Source organism: Ascaphus truei, chromosome 20 (genome assembly GCF_040206685.1).
Source record: "Ascaphus truei isolate aAscTru1 chromosome 20, aAscTru1.hap1, whole genome shotgun sequence".
Taxonomy (NCBI): domain Eukaryota; kingdom Metazoa; phylum Chordata; class Amphibia; order Anura; family Ascaphidae; genus Ascaphus; species Ascaphus truei.
Genome location: NC_134502.1, coordinates 27,569,944 through 27,588,504, shown reverse-complemented (window position 1 = coordinate 27,588,504; position 18,561 = coordinate 27,569,944). Strand labels below are relative to the sequence as shown.

General features: G+C 51.5%; 1 protein-coding gene across 4 annotated transcripts in view; it reads right to left on the bottom strand.

The window, feature by feature from the left end:
• Nucleotides 1–223: 223 nt before the first annotated feature.
• Nucleotides 224–18,561, bottom strand: part of LOC142470828 (complement C3-like) — a 108,714-nt gene continuing 90,376 nt past the window's right edge. For all 4 annotated transcript variants that reach the window (XM_075577599.1, XM_075577596.1, XM_075577597.1 and 1 more), the window contains exons 8-12: nt 18,032–18,121; nt 5,891–5,977; nt 3,177–3,260; nt 2,743–2,878; nt 224–699 (exon numbers count right to left, since the gene is read on the bottom strand). In XM_075577599.1, coding sequence (XP_075433714.1) covers nt 558–699; nt 2,743–2,878; nt 3,177–3,260; nt 5,891–5,977; nt 18,032–18,121 — 539 coding nt within the window. In that variant the 3' untranslated portion in view covers nt 224–557. The remainder of the gene's footprint in view (nt 700–2,742; nt 2,879–3,176; nt 3,261–5,890; nt 5,978–18,031; nt 18,122–18,561) is intronic.

Below are 18,561 nucleotides of genomic sequence, written 5' to 3'. Positions count from 1 at the left end.
ATTCCTGAGTATTATATCGAGAAGAAGCTTTTCTAGCAAGAGTCTGTGGGCGTTATTCTCTCTGTGCACTGGAAAGCATTTGTTTGTAGGAAAATGACTTGCAAAAGAGGACTTCGTAGCTCGCTTGTTTACCGAAATCCCCAAGTGTTTGGCGCCAAGATGGGCACCGACTTTGGGAACCCGGAGTTATGAACTTTGAATCCATAATGAATGCAGGCAGAGATGAAAATTAATGCTTTAATGGCGTACAAAACACGACAAAACATCCATAGGGTGAGACGTGAGAGGCTGCATGTTTGACAAGGGTTAGGGAGGTGAGGAGTGGGTTATATATAGAGATCCGTATTTGGGGAGATGAGGGGTGGGGTGGTATAGGAGGTTTAGAATTAGGATCAGATTAGACTCATCTGGTGGGAGTTCTGTATATGGATCAGGGGAGGTGGAGTTCAGATGACCTGAAGGTAGGGCCAGAATAAGGGTTCTTTAGGTGGGGAGGTGGGAATGATATTGAAGGTCATGATTAGGCTGATATTGAGGAGTGTCAGGATTAGGGTTTTTTAGGTGGGGCAGCCAACCTGATCCAGGTTGTCTGAAAACTCAAAGAAATCATCACAAATATTTCTGTGCTCAGGATCCTGACATTCCCCCTCGTTCGGCCACCACTCGATCCACGTCTCTTTCCCGATGATGTAGGCGAAGCTGCAGAGAGAGGCAGTCGGATAAACACCCATAACCAGGGCAAAACCCACCGATACAACCATAATCACAGCTATAACCACCACTATAACCCAAACACTAGCTGCAACCATAATCCTAACTCAACTCTAACATATACTGCAATCATAACCTAAACAATAACTGCATCAATAACCCAAACCCTACTGTAACTACAACCCTTACACACAAATAAATTAGGACTAAAACACTAAATGCAATATAACCCTAACATCAATTAACACCACAAACCTGTAACTAACTACAACTATAACCCTAACTGAAACAATTACCCAAACTTTTAATTACAACCATAATTATAATTTCAACCATAACTCAGATACTAACTATAATCCCAATATAGACAACTGCAACCCTAACCTAAACACTAACCCAAACACTAATCCAAAAACTAACTACAACTCAAACACTCTCAGCAACCATAACTGCAATCCTAACCTAAGCACTAACTGCAATCCTAACACAAACACCAACTGCAACCCTAATCTAAACACCAACTGCAACCCTAATCTAAACACCAACTGCAACCCTAATCCAAACACCAACTGCAACCCTAACCCAAACACCAACTGCAACCCTAGCCCAAACACCAACTGCAACCCTAACCCAAACACTAACTGCAACCCTAGCCCAAACACTAACTGCAACCCTAACCCAAACACTAACTACAACCCTAACCCCAACACTAACTACAACCCTAACCCTAACTGCAACCCTAACCCTAACTACAACACTAACTACAACCCTAACCCTAACTGCAACCCTAACCCTAACTACAACCCTAACTGCAACCCTAACCCTAACTGTAACCCTAACCTAAACACCAACTGCAACCCTAACCCAAACACCAACTGGTACCCTAACCCAAACAGTAACTACAACCCTAACCCTAACCGCAACCCTAATCCAAACACTAACTGCAACCCTAACCCAAACACTAGTCCAAAAACTAACTACTACCCTAACCCAAACACCAACTGCAACCCTAACCCAAACACTTACTACAACCCTAACCCAAACACTAACTACAACCCTAACCCAAACACCAACTACAACTCAAACACTCTCAGCAACCATAACTGCAATCCTAACCTAAGCACTAACTGCAACCCTAACCCAAACACCAACTGCAACCCTAATCCAAACACCAACTGCAACCCTAACCCTAAATGAAACCCTAACCCAAACACTAACTGCAACCCTAACCCAAACACTAACTACAACCCTAACCCAAGCACTAACTGCAACCCTAACCCAAACACTAACTGCAACCCTTACCCAAGCACTAACTGCAACCCTAACCCAAACACTAACTGCAACCCTAACCCAAGCACCAACTGAAACCCTAACCCAAACACTAACTGCAACCCTAACCCAAGCACCAACTGCAACCCTAACCCAAACACTAACTGCAACCCTAACCCAAACACCAACTGCAACCCTAATCCAAACACTAACTGCAACCCTAATCCAAACACTACCAGAACCGAAGAAAGAGGTGACCTGCAGCTGGAGAGATGTGAGGACAGAGGTACCCTACGGCTGGGGAAATCCCAGGACATTTAAAAATGGTGGATGGCAGTGAAGTGACCGACGGTGAAGGTGACCTGCAGTGAGTAATCCTGGCAGCGAAGCGTCAGTAGCAATTTGGTCACGGAAAAATGGCCAAATGTCCCATTCCGCTGCAACCAAAACCTAAACCCCGCTACAAACCGATTGTGACAACAATTATAATCATAACCACCACCAAATTCCAAACCATGAGGAACCCTAAAGATTGTTGCATCCCACGTGCATCGTGCCTAACACGCATGACTGTCCACACACCTTCATACCAACCTCTGATCAATATCTCATTTAACGGGACTAAATTGCTATAGTAGATAATTCCACAGCTCGTTTGCTTGTGTTAATAAGTATCCCATTAGCTGGTTCACTCCCAAAGATGGCATAGTCCACAGCTTGTTAGCTCATCCTAATTAAAAGCTCATTAGCAGTTTTACTTACCCAGATGGCTGGTTCCACAGGTCACTGGTCACACCCCAGATCAGATAATCACGACCAATCTTCAATTTTAAGGATTTATGACACTTTATATGACTGATGAAGTTACGTTTATTGCCCAGAGGGGCCACGTCCGTATCTAAGGGGGTGGAAGGGGGGGAGGGGGAAGATGAAAGAGAAATGTCAGGAAGAAAATGGGGAGAAGAAAGAAAGAGTAAATAAGAGAAGAGGGAGGTAAGGAAGGAGAGGGAGAGAGTGAATAAAACCAATTATTTCCTGCTTTTGGTTGATCATCCCCTGAATGTGACCTAACTCTTCGCTCCTTTGAATGTGACTGCCCTCCACCCCTCAATGATGTCCCCTCTCCCTCTGTCCTGATTATACATTATCCATATGAAGTACTCTATATAAAGACTCTACCCATTGTCTCTTATTACCTTCCTTAATGACCTGCTGAATCGTCATCACGTAGTTATCAAAGCTTTCTGACGTCTGCATGCCAGTGAGCGTCGCCTTGTACACTGCGGAGAGAAGCAATTAATCAATACCCTAATACACTGCTGGGGCAAAGCATCAATCGATTAATAAATACAGGAATACACTGCAGAGAGAAGAAATTAATTCATTCATCAACCAATCAATATTCCAAGCAATCGATTAATACCCTACCCAATCGATCAATCACTCAATCATTAGGCTAATACGCTGTGCAGGGTTAGATATGAATGGGCTGTGTAGTCTGCGGTTGGGTGGGGTTAGATATGAATGGGCTGTGTAGTCTGCGGTTGGGAGGGGTTAGATATGAATGAGTTGTGTTGTCTGCAGTTGGGTGGGGTTAGATATGAATGGGCTGTGTAGTCTGCGGTTGGGTGGGGTTAGATATGAATGGGCTGTGTAGTCAGTGGTTGGGTGGGGTTAGATATGAATGGGCTGTGTAGCCTGCGGTTGGGTGGGGTTAGATATGAATGGGCTGTGTAGTCTGCGGTTGGGTGGGGTTAGATATGAATGGGCTGTGTAGTCCGTGGTTGGGTGGGGTTAGATATGACTGGGCTGTGTAGTCCGTGGTTGGGTGGGGTTAGATATGAATGGGCTGTGTAGCCTGCGGTTGGGTGGGGTTAGATATGAATGGGATGTCTAGCCTGCGGTTGGGTGGGGTTAGATATGAATGGGCTGTGTAGTCTGAGGTTGGGTGGGGATAGATATGAATGGGCTGTGTAGTCGGTGGTTGAGTGGGGTTAGATATGAATGGGCTGTGTAGTCGGTGGTTGAGTGGGGTTAGATATGAATGGGCTGTGTAGTCCGCGGTTGGGTGGGGATAGATATGAATGGGCTGTGTAGTCAGTGGTTGGGTGGGGTTAGACATGAATGAGCTGTGTAGTCTGAGGTTGGGTGGGGTTAGATATGAATGGGCTGTGTAGTCTGCGGTTGGGTGGGGTTAGATATGAATGGGCTGTGTAGTCTGAGGTTGGGTGGGAATAGATATGAATGGGCTGTGTAGTCTGCGGTTGGGTGGGGTTAGATATGAATGAGCTGTGTAGTCTGCGGTTGGGTGGGTTTAGATATGAATGGGCTGTGTAGTCTGCAGTTGGGTGGGGTTAGATATGAATGGGCTGTGTAGTCAGTGGTTGGGTGGGGTTAGATATGAATGAGCTGTGTAGTTTGAGGTTGGGTGGGGTTAGATATGAATGAGCTGTGTAGTATGCGGTTGGGTGGGGTTAGATATGAATGGGCTGTGTAGTCTGCAGTTGGGTGGGGTTAGATATGAATGAGCTGTGTAGTCTGCAGTTGGGTGGGGTTAGATATGAATGGGCTGTGTAGTCTGCGGTTGGGTGGGGTTAGATATGAATGAGCTGTGTAGTCTGCAGTTGGGTGGGGTTAGATATGAATGGGCTGTGTAGTCTGCGGTTGGGTGCGGTTAGATATGAATGGGCCATGTAGTCTGTGGTTGGGTGGGGTTAGATATGAATGGGCTGTGTAGTCAGTGGTTGGGTGGGGTTAGATATGAATGAGCTGTGTAGTCAGTGGTTGGGTGGGGTTAGATATGAATGAGCTGTGTAGTCCGCGGTTGGGTGGGGTTAGATATGAATGGGCTGTGTAGTCTGCAGTTGGGTGGGGTTAGATATGAATGGGCTGTGTAGTCTGAGGTTGGGTGGGGTTAGATATGAATGGGCTGTGTAGTCTGAGGTTGGGTGGGGTTAGATATGAATGGGCTGTGTAGTCAGCGGTTGGGTGGTGTTAGATATGAATGGGCTGTGTAGTCTGCAGTTGGGTGGGGTTAGATATGAATGGGCTGTGTAGTCTGCGGTTGGGTGGGGTTAGATATGAATGGGCTGTGTAGTCAGTGGTCGGGTGGGGTTAGATATGAATGAGCTGTGTAGTCTGAGGTTGGGTGGGGTTAGATATGAATGGGCTGTGTAGTCAGTGGTTGGTTTGGGTTAGATATGAATGAGCTGTGTAGTCTGAGGTTGGGTGGGGTTAGATATGAATGAGCTGTGTAGTCTGCGGTTGGGTGGGGTTAGATATGAATGGGCTGTGCAGTCTGCGGTTGGGTGGGGTTTGATATGAAGGGGCTGTGTAGTCTGCGGTTGGGTGGGGTTAGATATGAATGAGCTGTGTAGTCTGCGGTTGGGTGGGGTTAGATATGAATGGGCTGTGTAGTCTGCGGTTGGGTGGGGTTAGATATGAATGAGCTGTGTAGTCTGCGGTTGGGTGGGGTTAGATATGAATGAGCTGTGTAGTCAGTGGTTGGGTGGGGTTAGATATGAATGAGCTGTGTAGGCAGTGGTTGGGTGGGGTTAGATATGAATGAGCTGTGTAGTCTGCGGTTGGGTGGGGTTAGATATGAATGGGCTGTGTAGTCTGCGGTTGGGTGGGGTTAGATATGAATGGGCTGTGTAGTCTGCGGTTGGGTGGGGTTAGATATGAATGGGCTGTGTAGTTTGCGGTTGGGTGGGGTTAGATATGAATGAGCTGTGTAGTCTGCGGTTGGGTGGGGTTAGATATGAATGAGCTGTGTAGTCTGCGGTTGGGTGGGGTTAGATATGAATGAGCTGTGTAGTCTGCGGTTGGGTGGGGTTAGTGGCATATTAGACTCCGGCACTGGGATTAGCAACTATAATTCCTGCCGTGCTTCTGTAATCATGTTCCTCACCGTAGTCCACCCCCGACAGACACGCCATTTCCAATCGCAATTTTGCAGTGATGACGACGCCAATAGGCTGCTGCATGAAACAGTTCTCTAAAAATACAAAATATACTGTGACAAGCGCTATACCTAAATTAAAACTATGCAGTGCATATGTGAATTAATTAGTGCAGTGCACAACTAAAGCAGCCTGGTAATCTACTAAGGAATATCCCAAAATAAACCTCAAAACAAGAATATAAATACAAAAATAGACATGGACCTGGCGCATGTGTAAATACAGTGAAATGATGTGAAATGATATTAAAGTCCAAATATACAGACTATTGTTCCCAATCTTGAGTGGTCATCTGGTGATAGATGGTATCAAAGTCACAGTTCACAGAGCAATGAGTGGACAGTCCTCCTCACGATATATTCAACCTGCAGATGTATGACATGAAGCAGAGAAACAGGACATTGCGCAGTATATCTAGTTGCCAAATGTGCCACAATCCCCTGACGAAGTGACGTTCCCCGTCACGAAACGCATAGGGAGGAGCCTAAGAGGTACTGCCCCACACACTCAAGCTGCTAGTCATTGAAGAGGAGACGGTGACGTCATCCAAACCGCGCCGGAATCCCGCGAGGTACACGCGGCACCGAGGAGGACATTCAAAGACTGAGTGCGGCGTTTGGGTTGTGCTGGGTCTGGCACTTCTTTGTTTTTACACTCACCGTCTTTTGTGAGTATTTTATTTGTTTTAGGAGGCGTCATTAAAGTTTTTTATTTCTGCGCAATCCTTTGCCCTCTTTTGTCCCCACTGGAGGAAATAAGAGGCTGAAGGACCCCTGAAGCTGATCCAGGAAACTACGTTCCTGAAAGGGAGACCTGCCTGACGTCCACAGAAGCAGAGGATACCACGAGGGGTTCGTGTTACACCAGAGGCGACCGGGACTCAGAAGGCTCCAAGTACAGATTCTCTCCCCTGCATGCATCCTATCTACTTCTAGTAAGTAGGCATCTCATTGAGCTTTGATCATAAGGGCACATTTGGCAACTAGATATAGTGTGCAATGTCCAGTTTCTCTGCTTCATGTCATACATCTGCAGGTTGAATATATCGTGAGGAGGACTGTCCACTCTTTGCTCTGTGAACTGTGACTTTGATACCATCTATCACCAGATGACCACTCAAGATTGGGAACGATAGTCTGTATATTTGGACATCATTTCACTGTATTTACACATGTGCCAGGTTCATGTCTATTTTTGTATTTATGAAACAGTTCTCTGTAACACAGGGAGGATGAGGGGTCCGGGGTCATGCACAGGAGGTCCTGGACTTTGACTCATCCTATGGACTGTGCCTCCCTTCAGTCCTCCTTTCCCCATTCTCTGTCTCACCCTCTGACCAGCATGACACACACCCCTGCGCTGTCTCACCCTCCGCACAGCGGCACCCCCAACGTCTAACTTGTGCACATCGTCACACCCCGTCTCACCTTCTGCACAGCAGCACACCCCCCCTGTCTCAACCTCTGCACAGCAGCACCCCCCATCTCACCCTCCGCACAGCTGCACACCTCCCTCTATCTCACCCTCCGCAGAGCAGCACACCTCCACCTGGCAGATCTTGCCCAGCGGAACACCTCCCCCCGTCTCACCCTCTGCACCGCGGCACACCTCCCCGTGTCTCACCCTATGCACAGCTTCCCACCTCCCTGTCTCACCCTCTGCACAGCGACAAACATCGCCCTGTCTCACCCTCTGCACAGCACACACCTCCCCCATGTCTCACCCTCTGCACAGCGGCACACCTCCCTGTCTCACCCTCTGCACAGCGGCACCCCTCCCCTGTCTCACCCTCTGCACAGCAACACAATCCACCTGGCAGATCTTAACCAGCACCACACCTCCCCCCGTCTCATCCTCTGCACAGCGGCACACCTCCCTGTCTCACCCTCTGCACAGCAGCACACCTCCCGCCCCCGTCTCACCCTCTGCACAGCAGCACACCTCCCGCCCCCGTCTCACTCTCTGCACAGCAACACACCTCCCCGTCTCACCCTCTGCACAGCAGCACACCTCCCTCCCCCCGTCTCACCCTCTGCACAGTGGCACACCTCCCCACGTCTCACCCTCTGCACAGCGGCACACCTCCCCGTCTCACCCTCTGCACAGCAGCACACCTCCCGCCCCTGTCTCACCCTCAGCACAGCAACACACCTCCCCATGTCTCACCCTCTGCACAGCGGCACTCCGGTCTCACTCCCTGCACAGCGGCACACCTCCCCGCCTCACCCTCTGCACAGCGGCACATCTCCCCGTCTCACCCGCTGCATAGCAGCACACCTCCCCCTGTCTAACCCTCAGCACAGCAGCACATATCCCCCCATCTCACCCTCTGCACAGCGGCATCTCCCCCGTCTCACTCTCTGCACAGCGGCCCACCTCCCCGTCTCACCCTCTGTAAAGCGGCAAACCTTGCCCTGTCCCACCCTCTGCACAGCAGCACACAACCACCTGTCTCACCCTCTGCACAGCGCACAATTCCCCCTGTCTCACCCTCTGCACAGCCGCACACCTCCCTCCCCCCGTCTCACCCTCTGCACAGTGGCACACCTCCCCACGTCTCACCCTCTGCACAGCGGCACACCTCCCCGTCTCACCCTCTGCACAGCAGCACACCTCCCGCCCCTGTCTCACCCTCAGCACAGCAACACACCTCCCCATGTCTCACCCTCTGCACAGCGGCACTCCGGTCTCACTCCCTGCACAGCGGCACACCTCCCCGCCTCACCCTCTGCACAGCGGCACATCTCCCCGTCTCACCCGCTGCATAGCAGCACACCTCCCCCTGTCTAACCCTCAGCACAGCAGCACATATCCCCCCATCTCACCCTCTGCACAGCGGCATCTCCCCCGTCTCACTCTCTGCACAGCGGCCCACCTCCCCGTCTCACCCTCTGTAAAGCGGCAAACCTTGCCCTGTCCCACCCTCTGCACAGCAGCACACAACCACCTGTCTCACCCTCTGCACAGCGCACACTTCCCCCTGTCTCACCCTCTGCACAGCCGCACACCTCCCCCGTGTCTCACCCTCTGCACAGCGGCACACCTCCCCGTCTCACCCTCTGCACAGCGGCACACCTCCCCGTCTCACCCTCTGCACAGCGGCACACCTCCCCGTCTCACCCTCTGTACAGCAGCACACCTCCCCCCCCCCCCCCCGTCTCACCCTCTGCAATGCAGCACACCACCACCTGGCAGATCTTAACCAGCAGCACACCTCCCCCATCTCACCCTCTGCACAGCGGCACACCTCCCCGTCTCACCCTCTGCACAGCAGCACACCTCCCGCCCCCGTCTCACCCTCTGCACCGCAGCACACCTCCCGCCCCTGTCTCACCCACAGAGGCACACCTCCCCATGTCTCACCCTCTGCACAGCGGCAGACTTCCCGTCTCACCCTCTGCACAGCGGCACACCTCCCCGTCTCACCCGCTGCATAGCAGCACACCTCCCCCTGTCTAACCCTCAGCACAGCAGCACATATCCCCCATCTCACCCTCTGCACAGCGGCATCTCCCCCGTCTCACTCTCTGCACAGCGGCCCACCTCCCCGTCTCACCCTCTGTAAAGTGGCAAACCTTGCCCTGTCCCACCCTCTGCACAGCGGCACACAACCACCTGTCTCACCCTCTGCACAGCGCACACTTCCCCCTGTCTCACCCTCTGCACAGCCGCACACCTCCCCCGTGTCTCACCCTCTGCACAGCGGCACACCTCCCCGTCTCACCCTCTGCACAGCGGCACACCTCCCCGTCTCACCCTCTGCACAGCGGCACACCTCCCCGTCTCACCCTCTGTACAGCAGCACACCTCCCCCCCCGTCTCACCCTCTGCAATGCAGCACACCACCACCTGGCAGATCTTAACCAGCAGCACACACCCCCCATCTCACCCTCTGCACAGCGGCACACCTCCCCGTCTCACCCTCTGCAATGCAGCACACCACCACCTGGCAGATCTTAACCAGCAGCACACACCCCCCATCTCACCCTCTGCACAGCGGCACACTTCCCGTCTCACTCCCTGCACAGCGGCACACCTCCGTCTCAACCGCTGCATAGCAGCACACCTCCCCCTGTCTCACCCTCAGCACAGCAGCACATATCCCCCAGTTTCACCCTGTGCACAGCGGCACTCCCCCCCACCCCCGTCTCATCCGCTGCACAGCGGCACACTTCCCCCCTGTCTAACCCTCTGCACAGCACAGCCACACACCTCCCCCCCTGTCTCGCTTGTCACGATGGACGCACTTATTAACAAATTTATATTTTGTGGATCCCAATTGAGCAGAACAAGTTGAGCAAAATAAACTGAGATTTTTTCCCTTGATAGGCAAACACACGACAACAGCAGAATACACTTAATAATTACACTTGCTGATATAGGAACATGGGATAATGTCCAGAAAGGTGGAAAGCACCAGAAGATTGTCTTTTAAAATGTAGTCCTTTTGCCAGGGCATAAATTGCCAGCCCCAATCCTTCTGTGAATGTGCAAAGTCTTTTCTGGTCCATTGGGGTTAATCAGATAACCCCCAGCAATCACAGTGTCCTAACGCAGAATTTTGTCATTGGTTCCGATGTAATAAGACTCTTTGCGTTCCAGGAATGTGCTGCTGCTCTTATCCGCTATTAGAAGTATGTTGGAAATCCGCTCACATGGTAGAATGAAAAACGAAAGACAATGCGGATAGCCTGGGTGGCATGTATATAGGGTTTGAAAGCCTGTCTCCAACATACCCATCCAATCCCCATCGTGGGAATTTTCTCATTTCCCAATCCCTTACTTGCCCACAGTTTGGAGAGTGGGCACTCTATGGATTTCCTGTTCACAGAGCATGTGCGACACGCCACCTTGGCTACTTAGCATAGGTGCACTCCCCTCTTTACCTGGCCCCTCTCAAGCTGGAAGGGGAAACTCAGGATGTGAGCGAGCACAAATGGTCAATAGGATTTCCTATTTAGCATCCATATGGCCATTTCACACCCACCTGACTCTGGGTCTTTTGATATGCAACTTCCAGAGAGACTTACAGGCGTGGGCCCAGCATGTTACCTTTGAAGCTTGCATAGGCAAGTGACCCAGCTCATAGGTGTCAAAACATTTGGGTCTTGTGTGCATTTTAATCACAGGAGAAAAAAAAACCTCATCCTGCTTGTCCCTATTTAAAACCTGTAGCAAAAATACACTTTATTGAAAATACATGTTCCCCTTATCTCACACTTATATTTTTCATATGTGTGCGCTTGGGGTGTACTATACAGCAAGCTCATACAATCCTGCCAAATGGGGACAACAAGGGACAGAGGGAGAAATAAGACATGTACAGTGCATGAAAAATTAACCCCTTCATCCCCAATACGAAATAGGGGTAACCAGCTGAGCACACTGCCTTTATTAATGTGCTGATTACGCCCATTTTCTTCACACCTCCCCCACTCAAAGCCCAAGGTTTGCCCTGGCCACCTCCTCTGGTGGTTGGGCTGACCTGAGGGTTTTTGAAGTCATTAAGTCTTGGGGATTGTCCTGCCGGGAGAGGCCATCAGCATTCCCATGCTCACTGCCTTTCCTGTGCTGAATGGTGAAATCGAATTCCTGGAAGGCAAGGCTCCATCGCAAGAGCTTGGCATTCTCTCCCGACACCCTCTGCAACCAACTTAGGGGGTTATGGTACGTGATAACAGTGAAGTGTCTGCCATAAAGATAAGGCTGTAACTTCTTGAGAGCACATATTATGGCCAGACACTCCTTCTCAATAGTGGCATAGGCCACTTCTCTGGGCAGCAGCTTGCGGCTCAGGTAAACAACTAGATGTTCACTGCCCTCCTCCCCCACCTGGCTGAGCACAGCCCCAATGCCAAAGTCTGAGGCATCAGTCTGCACCAGAAACTTCATGGAATAATCTGGAGCAGCCAGAATGGGTTCACTGGCCAATGCAGTCTTCAAAGCCTGAAATGCAGCTTCACAGGTAGGAGACCAGACTACCAGTACAGACAGTCGCTTCTGGGACAAGTCAGTCAGGGGTTTGGCAATATACTGGGGAACAAACTTCCTATAGTAGCCTACGGTGCCTAGGAAAGCCATGACCTGCTTCTTGGTTTTGGAAGTGGGCCACTGCACTACTGCCTCTACCTTAGCTGGTTCTGGCTTGAATTGCCCTCCACCCACCCTATGCCCTAGGTATAAGACTTCAGCCATCCCTACTAAGCACTTGGTGGGTTTCAAGGTGAGACCTGCCTCCCTAATACTGGCTAGCACCCAGCTACATGAATTAAGTGTGATTCCCAGGAGTTACTGAACCCAGCAATATCATCCAGATAAGCCCTTGCAAACCCTTGCATACCCTCTAGCAAACAATTGACCAGGCGTTGGAAGGTAGCCGGTGTATTCTTCATCCCAAATGGCATCCCTAAGAACTCATAGAGGCCACTTGGGGTGATGAAAGCCGACTTCTCCCTAGCCTCCTGGGTCAAGGGGATCTGCCTGTACCCTTTACTGAGATGCATGGTGGTCAGATACCTTGCCCCCGCAAGTTCATCCAGCAACTCAGCCATGCGGGGAATGGAGTAGGCATCTGAAACCGTCCCTGCGTTGAGCTGCCGGTAGTCCACACAGAACCGGGTGGTTCCATCCTTCTTAGGCACTAGGACTACCGGACAAGCCCAACGGCTCTGGGATGGTACAATTACCCCTTGGGCCAGCATCCCCTCCACTTCCCTCTATATACTGCCCTTCACCTCTGCTGACACTCTATAAGCGTGCTTATGCAGAGGTCTCAGATCCCCTGTAAGCACTGGGTGCCCAGTGATGTGTGTCCTCCCTGGCTTGTCTGTGAACAGTCCTATACTTCTGTAGCATAGCCCTGGCTTCTGCCCTCTGCCTGACACTCAGCTGATACCCTATCTCAACCTGCTCTATGGTACCCTCCTGCCTAGCCTCCCCTAGGAGATCTGGCAGAGCATTGCTCGCCTGTTCCCCCATCGGTGGGCTGCAAATGGCCAGCACCGATGCCACACTCGATGCTACATACTCCTTGAGCATATTGATGTGATAGACTTTAGTTCTCCCTGTCTCAGCATCTACCTGTACAACATAGTTGCACTCGTCCATCTTTCGCAGTACCGGATACGGTCCCGACCAGGCAGCCATTAATTTGTTCTCCCGAGTGGGTTTCAGAACAAGCACCTGCTGTCCTGGGATGAATTCTCTGCTACGGGCATTCCGGTCATACCATTGCTTCTGCTTGGTCTGAGCAGCCTTAAGGTTGAAGTGTGCCAACCCCATGAGCATCTCTAACCTGTCTCTAAGATCTACCACATATTGAAGCACAGAAGCATCAGTATTGGTAGCTTCCCCTTCCCATCCCTCACGGAAGAGGTCCAGAGGTCCACGTACCTTGCGACCATATAGCAGCTCAAAGGGAGAAAAGCCTGTAGATTCTTGCGGTACCTCTCGGTAGGCAAACAGCAAGTGCTGCAGGTGAATCTCCCAGTCTTTCCCCTCTGCCTCTATAAATGTCCTAAGCATCTGCTTCAGGGTACCATTGAACCTCTCACATAGTCCGTTGGTTTGGGGGTGATAAGGGGTCGTGCGCTGGTGCTTCACCCCGCACGCATCCCAGAGACACTGTAGCAATTCACTCATGAATTGCGACCCTTGATCGGTTAGGACATCGCTAGGGAAACCTACCCTAGTGAAAATGGTGAGCAAAGCCTTAGTCACTGCCTTAGCGTTTATAGTAGCCAGCGCTACAGCCTCAGGGTACCGGGTGGCAAAAATCCACCACCGTGAGAATGTAGCGCTGGATGCCCCCGGCCAGTAGTAACGCTGCAAGAGCCGGGCTCCCGTGCGTGTGACCCCCTGATGCCCCGCAAGCGGGATGGAGTGGACAACCCGCAATAACTGTTGCCTATACCCTGTGGGTACCACTAACTGTCGCTTGCCAGTCCAAACCTTATCTAACCCTGTAGCTCCCTGCTCTCTATACAAAAGCTTGCGGTGCCACAAGTAGTAATCAGACCCCTCACTTGGCTTAGACTTGGAAACCCGAAGTCTCATGCTCTCCAAGGTGGGATCAGATTGCACCGCTTCCCTAAGCTGAGTGCCTAATTCACTCATGAATTGCGACCCTTGATCGATTAGGACATCGCTAGGGAAACCTACCCTAGTTAAAATGGTGAGCAAAGCCTTAGCCACTGCTTTAGCGTTTATAGTAGCCAGCGCTACAGTCAGGGTACCGGGTGGCAAAATCCACCACCGTGAGAATGTAGCGCTTCCCTGTCCAGCTAGGAATTATAAGGGGCCCCACAAGGTCAATTGCTACCCGCTCAAAGTGTTCCCCTATCACCGGTAACGGTCTCAGGGTTGCCTTCACACGATCACCCGCCTTACATACTCAATGGCAGGTGTCACAGGAGCGGCAGAAATCTGCCACCTCACTGGATGCCCCCGGCCAGTAGTAACGCTGCAAGAGCCGGGCTCTCGTGCGTGTGACCCCCTGATGCCCCGCAAGCGGGATGGAGTGGGCAACTCGTAATAACTGTTGCCTATACCCCGTGGGTACCACTAACTGTCGCTTGCCAGTCCAAACCTTATCTACCCCTGTACCCCCCTGCTCTCTATACAAAAGCCTGCGGTGCCATAAGTAATAATCAGACCCCTCACTTGGCTTAGACTCGGACGCCCGAAGTCTCATGCTCTCTAAGGTGGGATCAGATTGCACCGCTTCCTTAAACTTAGTGCCTAATTCTGGCCACCCCCCGGTCATACCTGATTCAGGGGGACAGGGAACAGGGACAGGGTACATTAAGTCAATGTCAGAAGCTTACCTGTCTGGTCTCCTCAGAGACTGCTGGAGCTGTAGGTCCCAAATGCAGGGGCAGGGGCTGCTGCTGTGATCTTTGCTGCCTGGCTCCTAGAAATCGCTGCAACCGGTGCAGCAGGTGTCAGCTCCGCAGTAAAAACACAGGTAACGTGCCCCAGATCATTGCCAAGGAGCACCTCAGCATCCAACCCGGGCAATACCCCCACCTCCCTCATCCCTCATGCCAGGATCCGCCCCCCAGTCCAAAAAGACCCGGGCAACTTGGAGTGACTGCGGTCCTCCATCTGGCATTGTCACTTGCATCCCGGTGCCCGGGAGCAAATCCTCTGGCCGCACCATATCAGGGCGCACAAGAGTCACGGTGGCACCGCAGTCCAGCAACCCGTCGGCTTGCCGGTCTCCGATGGTCACCCTCCGCAGATGCTTCTGCCTGGCATCGTTGCGTTGCAACCCGATTGGTGCAACCTGATGCCCTCCGCTCTCCACTGTAGGTCCTGAGTTGGCAAGGGTTGGTGCCTCCGTCGTCATCCCTCTGTCGGCTGGCGTCACGGCTGCTCTGGTCCCTTCCGATGGTGCCAGTCGCACACGGGCAACTGGTTTTGCTGCTTGGGAGCGGTGCCCCTGATGGGGTCCTGTGGACCGGTCCCAGTCTGGACAATCGGGTCTAAGGTGCCCGACCTGGTTGCAGGTAAAACACCGCCTTTCATGTTTGAATTCTGCAGCCTTTGGTGCTTTGCTTGCTGCTGCAGTTGACCATTGAGGGGTAGTTTTAGTTCCCTAGGCTGCTCGGGCCCCTCCTTGGGGAACTGCTGGCTCATCCAAAGCAATTTTGCTAGCCACATACTCGTCGGCCATCCGGGCAGCGTCCTCCCAGGTCTTAGGCTTGCAGTCAAAGATCCAAGCCCGCACAGTGGGGGGAAACCACTGCATCAGCTGCTCCTGGAACACCAGGTCCAGTAAGGTATGGTATTTGGTAGCCCCATACCCTGTGACCCACTGGGTTCCATTCCTGACCATTCTGTTGGCATAGTCCGCAAAGGTTTCCCCGGGGTGCACAAACCCATCCGGAACTTGCTCCTATACCCCTCAGGTGTCAGGGCATACTGGACCAGCAGCTTGCGCTTCACATGCCCATAGTCATCAGCATCCACACTGGGAAGCTCCTGCAAGGTTCTTTTGGCTTTGCCGGATAATAGTGGTCATAGTTTGACCACCCAGTCCCTCTTTGGTATTCGGAACCGGCCACACTGATTCTCAAAATCATTTAGGAATGCGTCCAGGTCATCCGTGCCATCAAATAACTTGCTAAAACTGTGGTGATCTGGCCGGAAAAGCTCTTGTTCCCCGTTTACAATGTGGGATGGGGAACCTTTTCCCACTGCGATCGTGAGGAGCTTTAACCTCTGCTCGTAGCTGATCCCCTATCCCCAGGTGGCGAGCAGTGCGCCGAGTCCAGTGGCCGGCAGTCCGTCAGCCGCGAACCCCTCCGCACCACCTGGCACCAAGCCACCCACGACTGGGTGGTCGGCATCACCCTCCCCCTGTCCTTGCAGCTCCAAAGTTGGAGGGACCTCCTGCACTCCGGGCTGAGTACCATCCGCTGCAAGTGCAGCTAATTGGGCCGCTCTGGCCTCATAATCTTCTAAATCCTCCTCCTGCTGACTCTTGGAATGACCGTCTGTCGTTAAGTCATATCCCGCACATCTCTCCATGACTTGCTCTCTGTCCCAGGAACGGAACCTCCCTGAGTGCAGACTCTTGGTGCCACCGGGGTATGGGTCCAGAGACCAGTGAATTATCTCGTGCTTCTTTGGTAGTGTGTGTAGGTTGCCACTTGTCTGAGGAGCTTGCAATCTACAAGGTCCTCACAATATTACAGAGATCCGCAGGAAACTGCAATACAGGCTCAATCAGTATCCCACACGCTGCCACCAGTTTCAAATGCTTGTCACGATGGACACACTTATTAACAAATTTATATTTTGTGGATCCCAATTGAGCAGAACAAGTTGAGCAAAATAAACTGAGATTTTTTCCCTTGATAGGCAAACACACGACAACTGCAGAATACACTTAATAATTACACTTACAGGTAAAGAAACAGGGGATAATGTCCAGAAAGGTGCAAAGCACCAGAAGATTGTCTTTTAAAATGTAGTCCTTTTGCCAGGGCATAAATTGCCAGCCCAATCCTTCTGTGAATGTGCAAAGTCTTTTCTGGTCCGTTGGGGTTAATCAGATAACCCCCAGCAATCACAGTGTCCTAACGCAGAGTTTTGTCCTTGATTCCGATGTAATAAGACTCTTTGCGTTCCAGGAATGTGCTGCTGCTCTTCTCCGCTATTAGAAGTATGTTGGAAATCCGCTCACATGGTAGAATGAAAAACGAAAGACAATGCGGATAGCCTGGTTGGCATGTATATAGGGTTTGAAAGTTTATCTCCAACATACCCATCCAATCCCCCTCGTGGGAATTTTCTCATTCCCCAATCCCTTACTTGCCCACAGTTTGGAGAGTGGGCACGCTAGGGATTTCCTGTTCACACAGAGCATGTGCGACACGCCACCTTGGCTACTTAGCATAGGTGCACTCCCCTCTTTACCTGGCCCCTCTCTGGCTGGAAGAGGGAACTCAGGATGTTAGCTAGCACAAATGGTCAACAGGATTTCTATTTAGCATCCATCTGGCCATTTCACACCCACCTGACTCTGGGTCTTTTGATATGCAACTTCCAGAGAGACTTACAGGCGTGGGCCCAGCATGTTACCTTTGAAGCTTGCATAGGCAAGTGACCCAGCTCATAGGTGTCAAAACATTTGGGTCTTGTGTGCATTTTAATGACAGGAGAAAAAAAACCTCATCCTGCTTGTCCCTGTTTAAAACCTGTAGCAAAAATACACTTTATTGAAAATACATGTTCCCCTTAGCTCACACTTATATTTTTCATATGTGTGTGCTTGGGGTGTACTATACTGCAAGCTCATACAATACTGCCAATTGGGGACAACAAGGGACACAGGGAGAAATAAGACATGTACAGTGCATGAAAAAATAACCCCTTCATCCCCAATACGAAATAGGGGTAACCAGCTGAGCACACTGCCTTTATTAATGCGCTGGTTATGCCCATTTTCTTCACACTCACCCTCTGCACAGCCGCACATCTCCCCGTCTCACCCGCTGCACACCTCCCCCTGTCTCACCCTCATCACAGCGGCACCCCCCCCCCCCCGTCTCACCCTCTGCACACCTTCCCCCCTGTCTCACCCTCTGCACAGCGGCACACCTCCGCCTGACAGATCTTGCCCAGCAGATTGCTTCCCTCCTCCATGTGGTAGAATTTCGTGCAGCGGCTTTCTGTCAGGGGGAAACAAAGAGTTAAATGAGACTCAGAAAGAACAATAGAATGCAGCAATGCTCTGTGTGGTCAGGGAGATGCTCTGCAGTGTACATGGGATGGGATGCTCTGCAGGGTCAGGGAGATGGGATGCTGTGCAGGGTTCATGAGATGGGATGCTCTGCAGGGTCAGGGAGATGAGATGCTCTGCGGCGTCAGGGAGATGGGATGCTCTGCAGGGTCAGGGAGATGGGATGCTCTGCAGGGTCAGGGAGATGGGATGCTCTGCAGGGTCAGGGAGATGGGATGCTCTGCAGGGTCAGGGAGATGGGATGCTCTGCAGGGTCAGGGAGATGCGATACTCTGCAGGGTCAGGGAGATGGGATGCACTGCAGGGTCAGGGAGATGGGATGCTCTGCAGGGTCAGGGAGATGGGATGCTATGCAGGGTCAGGGAGATG